At 40.9% G+C, this 19,267-nt stretch overlaps 1 protein-coding gene across 20 annotated transcripts in view; it reads right to left on the bottom strand.

Moving 5' to 3' along the window:
• Positions 1 to 18,127, bottom strand: part of ARHGAP12 (Rho GTPase activating protein 12) — a 75,519-nt gene extending 57,392 nt beyond the window's left edge. For 11 of the 20 annotated variants that reach the window (XM_072925358.1, XM_030264384.4, XM_072925361.1 and 8 more), the window contains exons 1-2: positions 17,971 to 18,102; positions 11,921 to 12,672 (exon numbers count right to left, since the gene is read on the bottom strand). In XM_072925358.1, coding sequence (XP_072781459.1) covers positions 11,921 to 12,589 — 669 coding nt within the window. In that variant the 5' untranslated portion in view covers positions 12,590 to 12,672; positions 17,971 to 18,102. Of the gene's footprint in view, positions 1 to 11,920; positions 12,673 to 14,121; positions 14,258 to 16,923; positions 17,025 to 17,472; positions 17,602 to 17,970 lie in introns of those variants that run through there. The other 9 variants (XM_072925371.1, XM_072925369.1, XM_072925359.1 and 6 more) reach the window with 9 other exon arrangements.
• Between the last annotated feature and the right edge of the window lie 1,140 nt (positions 18,128 to 19,267).

Here is a 19,267-nt window from a genome sequence, read left to right as displayed (position 1 = left end):
TCTGTAGAGTAACAGCGCTGAAAGCTGATCAGTCCCCTGCCCAGAGAGCTTTCTGCAGCACTGCTGGCAGTGGCAGAGCTTATTCTGCTGCATGGCTGTCAAGATTTTGCTGTTCAGCCAGATTTAGTACAACAGCTATATTAAAGATAAAAAGCTTATTGGGAAAATTTAAGTGCCTGAATAGGCTTTAGGCTAACATTGCTCCAAATGCTTTTGTCTTCACAAGAGCAGTAATTGAGTATGGAGGGTGATTAGCTCTATCTCCTAAATAACACTTACTGGAAGCATTAGCTGTGCCTTTCAGATTGCCACTGAACTGGGGATTAGAGGACAGGCAAACTACCTGGCACAGCAACAGTACAGCAATCAGAACAAAACCTCCAGTGAAGCCTCCAGCCTCAAGATGAGCCTTGCAGCCATAAATCCCCTTAGAGGAACACAGGGAGATGTTAAATTGCTAAGAACACATACTTTCCATTTTAGCATGTAGATTCATTTATTTTGAGCAGAAACTGAAGTTTTATGCCCCCTTTTGCCACGGCAGTACAGAGCTTTGGGCCATGCTGGCTGGCATACCAAAATCCATCTGGTAGCATCAACAAGTTACAATTACCAATTTTTTTAAAAGTCACTTGTCGCAAGTCATGCCTTTATTGATATGCTTAGCATAATGCATTAATATGAGAAGATCCTGCAGCGTGAAGAAGATTCAGACCAAGAAGCTGTTTGATATCGTTTTGATGGCTTTTCATGGGCTTCTTTCTCCTCATAAACCTTCCCTCAATAAAGACTGAAGCTTAGAAAAAGCCATTTCCCCCACACTATTCAAGATTTTTAACATATTTAAACAATTTCAGCTAACAAGTAATCTTTTAAATGGTGATATTAAAATTAAGACATCATGTTCTCACTCATTTATCTTATTATTAAAATAGATAAATTAAATTTCATTATTTTAAAAATCAGAATTCATTTTCACCTAGCAGATTTCAAAGAATAGTCACCATATTAGACTTCCCTGTCTTTAAAACCCACTAGTCCCTGTATTAGATTATGCTTTATTAAATCTGTATTCAGATCCAGTATTCTCTCACATGTTTACTGTGTAACACTGAATATGATTAGTGGGTTCTATGACAGACAGCAAGACTTTTTTTACAAGGTGCAAGACAAAGTCACTGTATAAGGACTGAGAGAGGAGATTACAATCCCATTTTCAAAGGAGACTCTGGTATTTTAGGACACTGCATTTCTTTGGAATCCTCCCCATCTCCCAATATATTGGAACGGGACATTCACCGGCCTGCCTGAAGCAAACAAACCTTAAGGCAAAAAGCAATAGATGGGAAAAATACTTAACATTAAAATGAATATATTTCTGGTTTTTCCAATACTTTACATGTGTTTTGTGTTTAAAATTCCTCTGACTAGGAAAAATACCTCTGATTTTGGCATTATGGAAATGAAGTTCACAGCTCCATTAGAGAAGAATTTTTAAATTAAATTCCCATTATAAGCTGGGCTCTTAACAGGCTCTTTATATATTGTCACCTCCAGTATACATAAATACTCAGCATGGTGAAGTTTCTAAGTGAACCATAATATTTCCACATATATTGGCATCTGTCACTTATACTGGAGGGGAAAGAGATAAAAAGAATTAAGACAAAATGTCACAAGGCCTTCTAAATTCCCAAGACACTGCCTCTATTCTCAAGACAATGTATGTGCTACAGCACACAAGCAAAACTCTGAGGTTTTGTTGGGGCTGCTTGAAACCCCTCAATCTCATGTATTTTAATGATTTAGGACAAAGAATGTCTCCTATTACATCACGTATAACATTTCTTTCTGGTAATGAAGGATAAAGTAGAAAGCCAAGTCTCATGCCAGAGAAGACATACAGAGGCCATTAGGTCAAGACTTAGTTTAAAATTTTGCCTTAAAAGACACAACAGGATGAGCAAAATAATATCAGTTAACATATTTATATGAACTGTTTCAAATTTTGAGCAGAGCAGGAATATTTCCCTCCATAGTTATTTAAGACCACACAAAAGGAAGCCTGTACATAATTATGCCATGGTGCTTCTAAGATATTTTTACTTTTCAAATTTAACTGAGCTAGAACAGGCTATGATCACTCCAGTTTTAACACTGAGATTCTGTTTTCCAAAAGTATACTGAATAGCAGGAGGAACAATTTTAGAAATATATCCAACCCATAGTGCCTAACTTACACAAGTTAGACATTTTTAAATATCACTTTGGAGGGCTTATTTAAATGCTAAAGCCAAGTACACAATTGTACAGGCTTTTCTCAAAATCCTAGAAATACTCAGCAATAGATTATATGTACTGCTTATAGCAGAATTAAGAGAAACAAAGAAATTCTCATGGGAATCTCAACCAGGTTGCACCTTTTTTTCTCTCTACAACTACTGAAAATAGAAGTATTTGTTCTTTGACTGTATTTCTTAGTCTGTTTCTCTCTACTTGCAGACAGTTTGTTGGCACCCATTGTAAGGACAAAAAGGATGAAACTCTCAGCCATGCATTTCTGCAGTTTTTCTTCCCCTTTATTTTCCTTACACTAGCAAGAATGTCTTTCATTTCCAATAACAGCTATTTCTGCAAATCAGTTTCTAGAAAAAGAAGTATACCTTTTTCATTGAATTTTGTGTTTCAACATGAAAATATTAAAGTAATTCTGCAACTTCCACTTTACTTCAATTAATATTAAGCCAGCAATTTTTATTTCAGATGGCAGTTAAGAAGATATAAAAAGATTCAGTATTTTTGGAATGTTGTTTACTTTATAATCCTGAGGCTGCACTCAAGCAGAATCAACCATACCAAGGACAACACAGAAGGCTGGCTCAGGGCTCAAATCACCATTTAACGTAATACTTTGAGAAGCAAAACAGCAGTTTATGGATAGACAGTAATGATATGAGAGCAGGACAAGCACACACAATTCCTGAGACCATCTATGGACAAAGAATTTAAATACAGCCCTTCAAGCTACTTTCCTCAGAAAATTAATTGCAAAGAAAGAATTTGTCAATGTAGTACCATCTCAGCACAATGTTCACTTCAATTGTTTTAATAAACAGCACACCAAAGACCTGCAGCAGCTGGAAAGAGCTGCTTTACAGCCCTCTCAAATGCTGTACAGGGAATCATCACACCTTAAGTTTGGACATAATCTGCTGAGCCTTTATTTACAAAAGAAGAAAATAAGAAGTTTAGAGCTAGATTTTTAGCATAACACTCAGGATTTGGATTTTTCTATTTTTCCATAGAAGAAAAAAAAAAACAAAAACACAAGCCTAAGTACATATATAAGTTTTGTTCAACTGATAGTTACAGTAGCAACTTATGAACTAACAAAATGCAAAAATGGACACAATACAGTTTTTACATATATAGTGAACTGAAAAGTAAACAAAAATTTAAAGTAAAATTTACACCTTGGTGGAGCACAACTCACAACCTTGTGAAACACCAAGACAGGCCATTCTTTGAGACTGAATCATGGAAGAATAAAAAGAAAACCTATCTCAAGTTGAGCATCCTTCACCCTGTGTGTCTCTCAGGCAGTCACATAAGCTCAACACTTCAGGCTGACAAAGGCGAGAAGAATGAAAGCAAGGGAAGATGGAGGCTCTGGCTTTTACTGAGGAGGCTGCAGTGGGCGACTGATGAGGAGCTTCCATGGGCACAGCGAGCAGATGAGCTCAGTGAGCGGGGGACAGAGGGACAGAGGGACAGCCATGTGTGTGTGACCACTGGGCCCCTGGCAGGGCCACACTGCCTCTTCCCACGCTCCTGCTCCCTGCCTTAGGCAAGGCAGCCACAGAGCCTGGCTGTGAAAGCTCTCCCAGGAGGAAGCATTGCAGGGCCCTGGCACAGCTGGTGGGCACCAGCACCATGGGGTAACACATACTGCAGCAGGAAAAGCACACAGCCTCAGGGAAGCATGAAAATGCCATTACAAGTTAGAGTGCAGCACCCGGGAGGGTGAACAGAACAAAGTCACAGCCAGGACAAACAGACTTATCTGGATGACAGAAAAAAGACAGTACTGATGAGTAGATCTCATAAAGTTGTTGTGAGAAGGTTTAAAATTGGTAGTAACACTATATGAGGTGCAAATCAAGATCAAAGTGCTATCAAACAGAACAGCTGCCCCTGTTTTTTTTATACCTCATATATACAGAGACATAGGTATACAGATATAGATACTCACACACATACAGAGTCCCCTCTGCCTAAAGCACAATGCAGTTATCCATAACAAACATCTATTAGTTTTTCCAGCTGGATGAAGATACCCAAAAATTGATATGGATAGTGCCAAGCATGTTGATAAATCTTCAGTGGTGGGGTCTGGGGGGAGGAGGGAAGTACCTGTATTCAATTTCAATAGGAAAAGCAGTTAAATCAAAGTCACTCAATAACCTCATTTAGTATTGCAACACCTTAGTGCAGGATAAAACTTCTTCTAAATACTTTTAAAAAACCCAATAGTTATGTGCAACATTTCTGTTGTACCATGAATCCTTTCCAAACAATATCCCGGTGATCCTTCAAGCTCTCTAGAAAATAAGTGAGCATGCAATATTACTAGACATGTTGGACACCCAGCTGAGAGTCCAGAAAGTTTGCTAACTGTATTTTTGTTTTTATCAGACATAACATTTTATTACAGTATTGCATAAGCACACTTGTTGCCCGAGTCCCATCACATCAGTGACAGTAAAAAGGCAAGTGTGCCCTCGAGTCCTTCAGATCTGCTGGCTCTGCACTAGACCGAGACTATCCAGGCTGCCATAAAGGAGTTCCTTACAGGCTAGTGACACACTCGTCACAACACTGCCCAGGCCAGCATTACCACCTCCCTGCAGCACTGGAAATAAATATTTGTAGAGCCAGGTGGTGACTAGAGCAGCAAGGTGACTCAGCTGAACAATCCACAAAAGCAAAAGACAGCAACTGTGTACACTACACACCAGCAGAAAAGCAGACAGAACTCTGCTCTTCAGCACTGCATTTAAACAAAATACAGGGAAGTTACGTAATTTAACTAGATGATCTGAAGATCATCCAGAAGCCTTAGGTAAACTATTTTAAAAGGGAATAATTAAAACTATACTATTTAAATTCAAAATATAATACGTAATTTTAGATTTAAAATAGGAGTCCAAATTTCTAATCATGATTTTGATTATAAGCAGAAGGTGAAGCCAGATAATTTAACATCAAAACTCAACATAAGCAATAACCTAAATTCATTCAGACAGCTCCTCAGCTTCTAGCTTTCATTTACAAAACTTATCAGATGGAAAACTAGAATGAATTAAAATACAGACTCCAAACACCTAATACCAGTCTTCATAGCATCACTGACACAAGCTCCAATCTCTGTAAAAAGAGTTTACGAAGATAGGACAAACTATCAAAAGATAGGGGAAAAATATACCAAAATTACCTCCTTTTTAAGACGAGAGAGGCCAGCAAATGCATGTTATTTAGAACACAGGAACACCATGAAATTTGCATTCTGTATTTTTGTTCTGCACCATTTCCTACTACTGACATTCTCTATGTTTGTTTGAATGCCTCTCTGCGCTAACCTAGCAGTTTCATATCTACCAGAACAGAACTATAATCTACTAGAAATCTACTGTATTTCCCAAGAACTAGGTCAGAAGTCCTTTTAAGATAAGCTAAATTAAAAATGGATACAAATATTCTAGCAGTATGTTGTCCAGTTACTCATGATCATGGAAGTAATTTGAAAATCCTCAGTTCTTAATATCCTGAAAGACTGCTTTGTCCAAATGTATTGTCCTTAGCTTTAGAACAAAATCCACATAAAGGCAAAACAATTTGTCATTTGTCTCTACCATTTTTAAATCAAACATACCTGGCAAGGCACATCAGAGACATATCAGCTCTTTGGGTACTAGATATTCACAGATTTTGCTTTGTGGGTTTTTTTTAAGCACAAATGTCTACTATTCCAGAGAGCTGCCTAAAAAAAAGGAAAAAAGTGTTTTGCATTTTATTCTACAGAGTCATACGTCCCCTGATGTTTTGCCACACTGCTGTGAAACAAATGATACTTTCTTTAGGATTCCACAGAATAACAGCACCTTTGTTCTATAGGCAAGCACTGCAATATTAAACACCTGCCTATATCATAACCAGGTGAAGACATAGCAAAAGCCGTTGTTTGTACCCAGAGTTATGGGAGACAACAAGATATGATCAAATATTCTCAAAACAGTCACCAGCAGAGTTTTACCTATTACAGTCCTTTCTATGCCTGGTGGTTCCTACTTCAAATGACAGAAGCACTGCCAACGAGAAAAAGCAGGTCCCCAGTATCTCCAGCTGCTTTCAACTTAGGCAGCACTGAGACAAAACACCCATTCCTTTTCCTAGGGCTGCTTTCCTGTTTAAGCATTTACTCCACCATCCCTAAAGACTCTGTCATCACCCTGCTGAGGCTGACACTTGGCACAAATTCAAAAGAAAAGGCAGGTGAGACACCATGCACCAAAACTCACACGTTGCACACTAGAAATTACACCTTTCTAGATAAAAAGAGAAAAATAAATTCCATATTATGACTATTATTCCTTATGCGGCACAGTTTGAGCTTCATTTGAGACAGGAAATAATTCTACCACGAAAAAAAACACAGGTTTATTCATCTAAATCAGTGCCTTCGAAGTTCCATTTCATCATTTTCTACATAAAATTAGGGTAAATAGGGGTGGAAGAGTCAAAGACTGTCTTGGCACTTGCAGAATTTTGACAGTGCACTGGGTGTTTGTTTCAAGTCTGAAAGCACAACACAAAGCTGCATGTACCAAGCAGATCTGTAGCTTACTCAGCTGAGCATTCCAACACCAGTATTAGAACAAACCAGTCAACTAAATCCAACTTGTCTCACAGGTCATGATTTTCTGACAACTGCCTCACACTGATAACACTGGTGCTTGTTGTTTATTTTTTTAAGGAAGGTCAATCTGATTTGCAGCAGGGATATGGACTGCAGGCAGTGTTAGTGGCACACATGGGCTGTTCATTTTAGGGCACCTAAACCCAGATTTACTCACCTGGAATGAGAGGGAGAGCTATCAGCAACCTGAATTACATATTAAAACTACTGAGGCCAAGCTGATCATAAACAGCAGTATTGTAAAGTGAAACTATCCAAACATGTTGACACTGTGTAGAAAAAAAATTATACAAAAAAACAGGCAGGAAAAAATTTCCTAATATTATCTGTCCAGAACCTCTGAGTTATTAATCTAATTTAGCAAATATTTCAAGCTGTTTACAAAATCTAGCAGCAGCTACCAAAATCACAGAAAAAAAAAATTGTTTTATAAAACTCCTTAAATTATAAAGCGTTTAGGTCCTTGTCATTGAAAGTTATTCTTCACCTCATTATAATGTGCATATTTCAGCATTTAACATCATTAGAATAACAAATGCTGTTTTTAAGAAGGTAAGAGACTAAAGGATGGCACTTAAAACATAATTCAAACTATTACATTATACATATCACCATAAATCTACAAATATGTTCAGTTTTATTAAGAAAAAAAATTCTTGCATGCTTCCTTCATACTGTCAAATTACTCATCTCTTGGACAAATGAATGAAATAAAAAAAGCAGCGTGAAATTTCTTATCATAGAAGCAAACTGATTCTGTGCCCCACAAATCAGTGCTAGCCATTTATTTCAGATGTTTAATGTTTGACCAGCACTAATGATTTGCCACCAGTCTTTCAACTAAGTGATGAAGTCAAGAATGCCAAGACCTCCAGAAGATATGCTGTGACACCCACAGAAAATGTTTTGTTCTCCTGACTAAAAAGTTACTGTAATACCACAGAAATTGCAGAAATTGCATCTTGTCTCTTTCAAGACAGAAAGAGCTCTTTAAGATCTTTACTACTCAGAATTAATCAAAGCTAAACAGCCATCCTAGTGATAATCCCCTTTAGTGCTTCACAGTTTATGCAATAGTCAATTACTAAAGAGGATGAAAGACAGAACAATCTTTGCAAATAGGTCACTGTCTATATTTATAATGATTAAAACCAACCTGCTGCTAAAAGTAACTTTTAATAAGCATAAATAGTAACATTTACACAGAGCCATGTATTTACTCTTAATATGTTCTATGTCTCCTGTGACAAAAGAGGAGGTAATATGCATCAGAAACATAGTTATTTCCCATAGGTTACTCATTAGCATTGCCAAAAGCAGATTTTAATTTCTGTCTGTAATTCTAAAGTATCATCCTCAAAGGTATCACCTAAACATTCTTGACATGATCTCTGAACTTATCCAGCTCTCTCCCTGTCTGCACACCTTCTCTCTCAAAACTTGATAGGAAAGCAAGCATTGCCCAGGGTGCTTTCTAAAGACCACTTTTAATGTCTTCTTCTTTTGCCTCAGCTTTTCCTGCCTGTTTAGGCATGCCTGAACGTGTTTTTGTTTTGTTTTTTTTTTATTTCAGAACAATTACCCAGGTCTCTGCTTCTACTGCATACTGCTCAGACATCCCATCTGCTTCTTTCAAGTACTGTCTATATCTGCTAAAGAATCACTCTTTCAGAACTTTCCTTCTTCCCCCCATCCTTGGCCTCCCTGAGGAATATTTTTGCCCTTTCCTTGGAATCAGGACATGACACCTGACACCATTCTCCTAAAATTGTATTAACTTCATTGATTCGCACAGCTTTGAGTGCCACCATTGTCTCAGTGATTCTTACACCCAGCTGTGCATTCACTCAAACCATTTCATTCAGCTCCAATTCGACCTGCAGTTACTGTCAACACCAGAGATTTAAATCTGGTTAAACTGAAGCTTGTTTCCTCTCAAGCCCTATTTCCTCTAATTACCTCCAGCTTCCTACAGTTCAAGTCCACAAACTAACACAGGGTTCTCACAACGCCTTATCCACCAGAGTGGCAACAAACAGTTGTCATTTCTTTGTGTAAAATGTCAAGAATGTTCATTATCCAGTCCTGATGTTTCTCTGACCCAACCCCTTGCTACGTCTTCATTAGCAAATACTTCAGCTCACACTGTCACCTCCCCGTCCTTCACTTCACATATTTTATCTGCTAAAAAATCCTTCCTTTACGCATTACTTTGGAGGCTCTGGATCTTCCAGTATTTCTACAGCCAGCAAGCCTATGACTTCAAGACTGTACAGTTGCAGAACCTGAACTTCATTACTGGAAAGGAGGAGGAGGATAATCTTCAGGAAATAATGTAACCACTTCTTAGAAAGATCTCACAAGAGAAGCATTCCTCTGTGTCTCACATATTTGCACTCAAGGGCAGCGAAAACACACTGAAGGTCAGGCTAAAGCTGAATGCTATCACCTCAACACCACCAAAAAATTACTTACATGAAGGCATTATTAAGGTAATTCTAGCTTCTAATCTTACAAATTTAAAAGAAAACACCTGTAGCTTAGAGTTTATTATAATGCAGACCGCATAAAACTGAACTCCACAGCAGGCAGGGGAGGGAGAAGCAGTCAGTCTTGTGAAGTGAAATCCTGTTTGTGCGTGAAAGCCAGGAACTTGATGTTCTCACTACAGACTAAGAGTAATAAAAACAGCTTTCTGAGCCATTAATTTCTACACAGCTGATTTCTACTAAACAATGCTCATTATTGAAAGACTTCTAAAAAAACTGCCAAGCTGTTCCAGTGAGAAGGCTGGCACTCTGAACATCTAGACTGAGCTAACGGTGACATCAGTTCTACCACTGCTTTAATCCCCACGGCTACTAAATGTCAAACATTTTCACTGCATTTAAAGAGCTCACAATTACGCACCATGAGATTAAGTTACAAAATAAAGCAAACTGCAAGGCATAGCAAGCATCTGCACTCTTGCTGCCCAAGATTCTCATAATGGCAAGTGAAACTGCCAAGCATTTTCCACAGCCAAAATGTGGTGTTTTTAGCATTTGTTATTCTTAAACGCTGTGAAAACTCCCCCTTTCAGACCTCCCATAACAGTGTCTACAATACATGCATTGCTGCCCCGCTCAAATATAAATTTATAAATCAGTTGTAGCATTGAACAAAGTATAGTGGGTAGGGGGGAGAATGGTGAAAAGATTAAGTGTCATTGCATCAAGAGGCACAAAGTCCAGTGGAAACTGAGCTGCAGGCCATATATTTATTATTGACAAAAGACACCCATGTAATATTAATTCCATCTGCTTTAAAGAAGGAAATGCATCAAATTATAGTCAACACAGGAGAAGGAACTGTCCGACCACATAATATAAATTTTAATGTGGTAAACTATTTAAAGTAGGATATATTTTCTAAACATTACCTAATATTTTCATAATTTGTTTGGCAATTGATTAATATGGCAGTAACACGCCAACACACACTTCTAAAATAAATATCTAGTAATCACTTTATCGTGCCAAGTTCTAAGTGGTTCATATCAACTACACTGAGCTAGGGCAGTGCTATAAAGAAAGTGCAAGAAAGCTCATGGATTCTCACACTGCATAAGAAACACATCACTGAACAAAATAAATTCAGTAATCCTATTCATTCCATAATATTTGTGGGAGGGGCAATGAAGTTAAAACTAGCATAAAATATACACATAGAGACATGATGTCCCACAACTATAGAAACTCTGAATATCAAGAATGAGGCCAAGAATCTAGTAGGATATTGATAAAACTATAGATACTGAGTATTTCAATAAATACATATACACACAGTCCAAGACTCTATAATTCACCTAATCAATCTTCTATCTTTAAGATGTACTGACTTGTTCAGTATGGGAACATCTTAAAGATAGAAGCAGCTTTGTCTTCATGGTCTCTTATTAGCAAAGCACTGATTCACAGCTCTCCATGGTAAAACTTTTCATGTTTAAAGTTAGCATCAAGTTTGATTTGAGATACTCTGGTACTCTGAACACATGCTGCCAAGTGGGATTTACTGTAACAATCAGTTTTTATCCAAGCAAAAACAGTTTCACACTACAGATTAAGTTCAAGAGTAGGGAGCTTTGAACAGAATTAAAATAATTGAACATGTCCCTACAGAACGACGTGGAAGGCAAGTGTGAGGTGGAGGAATTATCTACATACACATATATATAAATATATAACTATGTGTATGCACACATACATCACTGGTTTAAGAGCAAACCTGGATTACAAAAGACTAATTAACTTGGTTACCCGTACCAGAAGTGACCCGATTAAGTCAGAGTTCTAATCTTTTGATGGGGGAGGGGGATGTCTGTTAAAAAAAAAAAATTGAGAGAAACTGCTTTACCAAGGACAAAGGCCGCCAATGCTCAGTTTTAGCCTGAAGTAGGAGTACATCATTCCTGAGATTCTTCCATACTAATTAACAAACTCACATGTTTTGAGTTTTAATCCAGAGTAAAGTTGTGAGAAGCAGAATTGGCAGGGCTGACTCATTAAAAGAGTCTACAAATAATATGATCAAGCCAGAAATTCAAATCCATGTAAGTCTTAAGTGTAATTAAACCCACTAAGAAATTAATTTACAGTTCTTATGTTATCTATACACACTTAGGGAAAACTGACAGTAACTTGCACTATTATTTCAACAGGCCAAGTCATGAGAAGTTAAAGCAGTAGGCTCCCTTCCTCTGAAAGAAAATATAATCCAAATTCTGTATTCTGTGAAATAAACAAAAAAATGTTTCCATTTTAGTAACAATTTCATGCTGAGAGAAGACATTTTTATTTGAACAATTGGAAATTTTTGGGAATAAGTCTCAAAACAGTAGCAGACAATTTTGGTGATAACAAAAGAAAACAAACCAGATGTGGGGGCCTTTTTCTTTTAGCTTACCTGCACTTGTTCTGTGGAACTACTACTGAGTTCATCTCCAGACTCCGAATCTTGGTGAATTTTTTCTGAGCCTTCTCCTGCTGAATCACAAGATTGTTCATGCAAAAAGCTGGTCTTCTCTATTTCCAAGAACTCCGGGCATGGGAAATGACCCATGGAAATGGTTCTAAACTGATTGGAAACCTTGGGAGATTGCAACTCATTGTTAAGTTTTCCATTGTTCTGGGTAAGGTCCAGACTCAAACCAAAAGTTTGACAGGGGCTATTGTTCGGTCCCAGATTTTGATTGGCATCTCGAACTAAGCAAGACACTTGAACTGGAGAAGATTTTCCAAAACTAGAAAGCTCTGGTGACTTATTCACATTTTCTGTTGATCTCTGTAATCCATGTGTCAACTTCAAGGTGTTATTTGGCAACATGCTTGCCTGCTTCACAGGTGGCATCAGTGCTTTCCGGGGTATTTCCTTCACATATTGAGCTGGCACATAAAAGGGTTTGGAATTTTCATCTCTTTTGACTTGCCACCAATCATCATTAGTCTTTTTCACTAAGATGTATTTCTCCCCTTGCTTGATCACAATTTTCTTGTCCTTGGCCTCATACTCATAGTCATACTCCACTTGAATGTAAAATTGTCCTGGAAGCATCTTCCCGCCCTTATCAGCCATTTCTATTTGAAAAGATTTCACCTTTTCAGACAAAAGGTAAGCGACATTCTGTTTCAGTGTTATTTTCCTGTTAATGTTCAGAGCTGTAAGGGGAAAAAAAAGTATATGTAATCAAGTGGCTGTTAAAGAGCACTTTGGATAAAATTAATCTTTAAAAAATCCTGCCTACTTAGATTAATTGATGGAAAAATGCAATATCTTCAGATATCCTTCTGCGTGTTGAAATAGAAAATCAGTAGAACAACTTGGCTCACTGATTGAACTGTCCTATTCACACAAGCTTCCTGCTATCAAGTGGCTCATTAGTTTCATTAATTAATTAGTTATTATTTCTATTACTGATTAACATTGACTCAGATCAGCCCCCAATGATTGATCAATCTCTTGCTTGCATATAGGCTTAATTTCTTAAACTATTAATATACTAGTTTTAATCAAAATATTTCAGAGAAGGCTTATTTACCTCACAGAAAACCTGATCTAACCAAATGTTTAAGGGCTAGATCTTAAAATGCAAACAAAAACCTCCACAGTGACAAAACAGGATTATGAATCAAAATGGGTAATGAAATAATTAATAATACACAAAAATTCTGAAAAGTACTCTTCAGCATATTTATAATTCAGACAACTGCCACTGCATCCACACCCACAAACAAATTCTCTCCATTTAATCATGCAGCATCAATGTCCAAATTCATGGATGGCTAAGTATTAGTCTTGCCAACTTGCTCTGAACACAATATAGTAAATTATTATGAAAGGTAGGGGTTTTAACTTTGAAAATCAAAGCATGTAAGATCTCCATCATTCACAGAGAAAACAGGAGAATTTAAGTAAAATGCTGCCATATTTAGTCTCATGAAGATTAACAAAGACATCTTTTTATTTTTAAATGCACGTTTCACAAATTAGAAAAGTTACGTAGAAACTTGCAGCTCTGCAAGTTAAGACTTTGAGAAGAGATTTGCAGTCTTCACCCTGCCACAGAGCGGAACTAATGCAATTCCATGCAGGCACACACAAGCAGAGCGAAATCAGCTGCTAAATGGGACTAAGGACAGAAATAACAACAGAAAAGGACTTCTGGGGAGATCTAAAGCAGAAACCACTAAGGATCATTCCATTTTCTTTTGCCTGTTATTTGATCTGAGCCTTGAAAAAATACATTTGCCTCATAACTCAAAGTAGAAGGTAAAAAGCTAAAGTATTACACCAAGACAGAAGTGCCCATCCTTAATCTGTGACAGTCTCTCACAAACCATCTTCTTTTACTTCCAAGAAGCATTTCATACAGGTAACTAGGAAGCCACCGCCATTTTCCAGGCTCCAAACAGAATCACTAAGTCAGATTTATAATTTTATCAAAGACTTAACAGAAGGAATGATGGTACCACATTCAACAAAGCTGACAATAGGAACACAAAGCAGTAGAAAATAATGCCAGGATTCTGGTGTTTACTCTCTACCATAAAATGGTACATTGACATTCAAAGTCTATTTACAGCCTCAGTACAAAACAACTTGCTTACCTGGTATTCTACTTAAATAGGTGGTTTTAAGTGCAGCTCTGCAGTTGTTTAGCAACAGTAGCAGAAGGCAAACATGAATAAATTGCAGTCATTCCCACTCTCTTCCCAGTTTTGGAAGCTCTGCCATGAAAATGATATTTTTTTCTTCTTAGCAAACCTGACCCCTTCCAACACTTCCTCAAAGCTGCTACCAACCCCTTTCATGGCTTCCAGGTCAGACATCAGAAAAATGCAAGTCTTACCAAGTTGCAGTCTACTTCAAAGCTCTGTTACCTGAAAAAGCTGAACCATAGGATAAGGATCCATTCAAAATCTCTTTCTCCCACACAGAGAGGGAGAGGACATAAGCCTCTAGCTTCCCACAGGACTAACGAGTGTTTAAAAGCTTGGATTTTTCACTCCCTTTTTGCTGGTTCCATATGACTATTTATTGAGAATGCACGCTTAACATTTTCTCAAGACAGAAAGGTCCAATAGGTTGCACATTATGTTTAAAAAAACCCTAAATTTTGAATAATACAAGTTAAATACAACAACCACTACAAAAATAGCTCTACCCACTTTTGACGTCAGTTTTGCTGCCTAATCCCCTTCCAAAAAAATAACAACAAAGAAGAAATAACAAAAATAAGCAGCACAGGTTTTGGTCCTTCATCCAAGCTGCAAAATTATCAAGTCAATAGCAAACATTTGGTAATGTTGAACATATGATTAAAGAGAGACAGGCTGTGTTCAGCCAGAATACTAAAACAGTTTTACAAACACATCACATCAACAGGATCGAGCAAGGCTCTAATTCTCCTCCTCAATCCAAAAAAGCAAGAAATGTGTATGGTATAGGTGGGAAATTAACCCTGTAGATCAGCAAACAACTATCATGGCCTTGATTTCACAGATTCAAATGCATTAATTTTTGTTTTGCTTTAATTTTTTTATTGCAGCTCTTGTGTAACAAAAGATAGACTGCCCATACTCGCTGTGCAGCCCAGGGGACAGCTAATTGTAATGCCCTTTCATGAAGCTGTCTCATAGAACACAGTTTAAAGAGCCACAGGAGCCTTGGTCAAACCCCTGCTGTAAGGAGCTCACAACAATGCAGGTGTGAATGGACAATATCGACACTTGGACTACTGGCTTCACTGTGCTACTAGTCAACAGCTGAAGTGACAGGGCTAGTCAGCCCTTGTACCCTCACAGTATTTTTTATTCCTTACCATTTACCTGTCATGCTCGATGGCATCCACATTGCTAAAGAACATTGAGTTTCTCTAATTAGAGAATGATAAGTATGAAACATCATTTACTTCCACAGAGAACATCTGTAAGCTTTCATACGTTAAATAAAGTCTCAGTATCTGACTGAGAGATTAATAACAAATGGTCTCACTAAGAAAACCTATGTTCATGAACACCAAAAAAGAGACTCAGACCTCGCTTTTCTCCTGGAAAAGAAAACCCCAATCGCTACTGGCAAATGATCCAAGGTGGGTCCATCCCCACGTGGAAACACAAAGCACCATTTCACGGAGCATTCCCGCTGTCCCACGGGAGCGGAGCCTGGCGATGGCAGGCACGGCACCGGGTGCGGCAGAGAGAGGCGGGCAGGGCTTTCACTCGGCACCGGGGCAGAGAGATCCCTTCGGACTCCGGCTGCCGATGGAACCGTTCCCATCTCTTACTCAGCTAAGGCTGAGTAAGGCTGGCAACCCTGGGTGTTCGCAGAGGTCAGCTCCTCCCTTCCCCCATCCCTCCGCCCGGGCCGGCCCTGCAGCTCCCGGCACCGAGCTGGTCCCGCCCCACCGGAGCTCCGCACTCGGGGCCCCGGGGAACTCTCCCCACAAGCGGGTGCACACGCAGCACCAGGGGTTCGGCATGCCAACACTCGCCTCTAGCTAGATTTTTATACGCGTCCCCACAAAACGAGACCGTTTTTGTGCAGACCCGATGTGACAGCTCCTATCACCTCAGACAGGCAGGGTTCGGAGAGCTGTAGGTCCGCTCAGAGCTCAGCCTCTCCTGGAGCAACCTAAACCCTGCAGCTGCACCCTCACCTCCTCAGAGCACCCAGTCTCAACTACAGAATGATGCTCTCCGGGTTGATCCTGAAGTCCATATAAATGATTGAAAGAAGCACGGTTCTAAGACACAGAATCATAAATATGACCATGTATGATCCATATATAAAATCTCATGTATCATATGAGAGATGATCACCACTACCTTCAGCATTATCCTAGAATTCAAATCTCATCCCCACCCTCTCTTTTGAAATTATCAAGGACAGAGTACTTACTTCTTATCTTCCAGAACCAGGTAACTGAGTCTTGGGAAATAACCTAAAATACTTTTTGCTATTTCTTTAATTTTCCTCTGGGGGGGGGGGGAAAAACTTACTGGGGACAGGGAATTGTTACTTACTTTCCAATACAAGCAGTTGATAAATTGTAAAAAATGCTACTGAGTACAAACAGATCGCCTCAAATTTATTTGAGTGACCTTGTTCGCAGTGTCCTACAAAGTAGCAGCAGTTGACTTGTGTAATCTTTTTCCATTTTCAGCATCAAACTTCACCCACTACTGAAATGGACCCTTCCGCAGTGCTGATACAGAAATAAACTCAATTATGAAGGCTAAATTAAGACAAATTTTAAACAGTTCAGGCCAGATGAGATACTCTGGCTACACCTCAATAGATTCCATGATTTTGCTTCTCCCTGGGCAGTTTTCTTAAGGGTTCAGGCTGTATCTGCATGACCACTGCCTGGGAGACTGGACCCTTGTCAGACTTCAGCCCATTCATACCTTTCTTCCCAAGGGACACCACTGGACATCCAGCACACCTGACTCCTCAGCCAGTATCTTCCTGCAGACCAGCCCTCACCAACGCCTGCAAGAGCCACCCTCTGCAAAGCATGCATTGAGAGCATGCAGAAGTTGCATACAAATACAGGCAAATGGAAACGAGAGATACAAACAAAAAACAGACAACTTACAAGCTGTATGAAAACAAGCTTAGCCCTTCGCTCTTTCCTCAAACACAGTTAGAAATGGAGCACTACTTGCAAGCAAACTACCTACCCGGAGCTCACACGTCTTTAAACGCTAGAGGCATAATAAGCAACCATTTAATAACTGCCCGTGACTCAGAGCACTGAATAAGCGATGCATTTTAAACAAGTGTCAGGACAACTTTTCAGCGCCGCTGCAGCCCGCGCCCCCCTCCCCCGCTCCCTCCCCGCCAGTCCCGCTCGCTCCCGGTGCGGGCTTTTGTTAAGTTGTTGACGGCGAGGACTGGCTATAAATAGCGGGCACGGCCGCCCGGACCAGCCCGGCCCAGCCACCCCAAGTTACCGCGCTCAAGTTCACACAAGGGCGGCGGATCCCCCCGGCCCGGCGGGGGCGCCCGGGAAGGGCGGCGGGGCCGCCGCTGCCTCCCTTTGTCTCCCGCAGGTGAGCGGGCGCCGCTCGCACACGGCAGCGCGCCCGGCCCGGCCCTGTAGCGCGGCCCGCGGCGGCGCCCAGGTGCGGAGCTGCCTCCGGCGCCGCCGGGTCGGCGCTCCCGGCGCCGCCCGCGGAGCGGAGCCGCCGCCGCCGCCGGGGGCAGCGCGGGGCGGCGCCGCCCGGAGCCCCGGCGGGCGCGGGGGGCGCTCCGCGCGGCGCCCCAGGAGGGGAGGGCGGCGCCGGGGGCTGCGGCCCCGTGAGGCGGCCCGGGCGCGGACGTACCCCCGCGGGGCCACCCTGCCCTGCCCTGCCCGACCGTCCCGGCAGAGGCGGCGGCAGCGCCGCGCTCGTCCCCGCCGCCGTCGCCGCCCTCCCCAGCGGGCCGAGGGGCGCGGCGCAGCCACCCACCTGCCGGCCGGGCCCCGCTCCGGCTGCGGCGGCTCCGGCTGCGCTCCCGCCGCGGCCCCGGCGAGTGTCGGCTCCGGGGCACGGCGGCGTCACCGCGGGTCACGTGCCGGGGCGGGCCCGGGCGGGGGCGGGGCGGGGGCGGGGCCCGGGACCGCCCGGCCCCCGGCGAGCAGCCGGTGATGCCGCGCCGGGTCCCGCCGTCCTGCGCCCGTCCCGCCGCGGGCTGCCGGAGCGCTCCGGTGCGGCTGCTGGAGCCACGCCAGCAGCTCCCGACTGAGCGGGCCGTGAAACACCCAGACCCTTCTGTCCTGCTGAAACGAGCAGAGGGAAAACAAAAGCCACGCACCTTCCTCGCTGCAAACAGGGGTCGGTCTGACCGTTTAACAGACGACACCTGAAGAAACCACATTTTTTAAATAGTTGCCCAAAGAGAAATAATAAGAAATAGTCCTTGACGTTTATTTCCAGTTAACTCGCTTGGTATCTCGTACTATATTAAAGAAAGTTTTCAAACATTGTTTGAAAATATTTAGGTGGCCTTCATAGCGTTTTCAAATTGTAAGTAATCTTATCTTTCTCTTTGAAAAAGCAGTATCTAGTTCTCTTGGTTGCAAAGATAACCTTGAAAGCATGAACTGACTGTAACTGATACCGTGGTATCTGAATGCATCTGCAAACAGCCTGAAACAATGGCATGGAGATGTGTAAATTGTCTGCACTCTATTAATCTAATGAAGGATAATGCTGGTCTAACTTCTGCTTTGACTATTTTAATGCACGGAAGGAGGAAGGAGACAGTAAAACCATCAAAAGGTGGAAAGAACAGGTTTGCTGAGGGAAGGACAAGCAATGAAAAAATGCCTGAGAAGTGCCAGTAGCAGAGAAAAACAGACTTTAACTGAGGAAAAGATGAAACCAGCCTCTATAGGTTTAATTGAACATGTGCACCTATTTTCATATGGAATTGCAATCCATCTTGAACTTTCAATATTGATAGTTCCTTGAAATCTCATGTGTATAATGCAACAAACATGCAAGATAAGTAGAAAACACTGCATATACCTTAAAGCTTCTTCTTCTCAAGACTGAGTACTTGTGAGAATGTCCCCTTGACACCAAGGATCATTTGACTTTGGGCTGCCTGTTCACAAAACATAATTATTAAAATTCTGTTGGTGTTGTAAGACTGATAGCACTGTCACACCCATTCATTCAGCAGTTATTCATAGGGTCTGGAAAAAACAGACTAGACACCAGCATTTCTCTTGCATGGGGAAAGAACATCTCATATATAGAT

The sequence above is a fragment of the Taeniopygia guttata genome, chromosome 2 (assembly GCF_048771995.1).
Source record: "Taeniopygia guttata chromosome 2, bTaeGut7.mat, whole genome shotgun sequence".
Taxonomy (NCBI): Eukaryota; Metazoa; Chordata; class Aves; order Passeriformes; family Estrildidae; genus Taeniopygia; species Taeniopygia guttata.
Note: the sequence above shows the minus strand (reverse complement) of the source record. Positions and strands in the feature narration are given on the sequence as shown.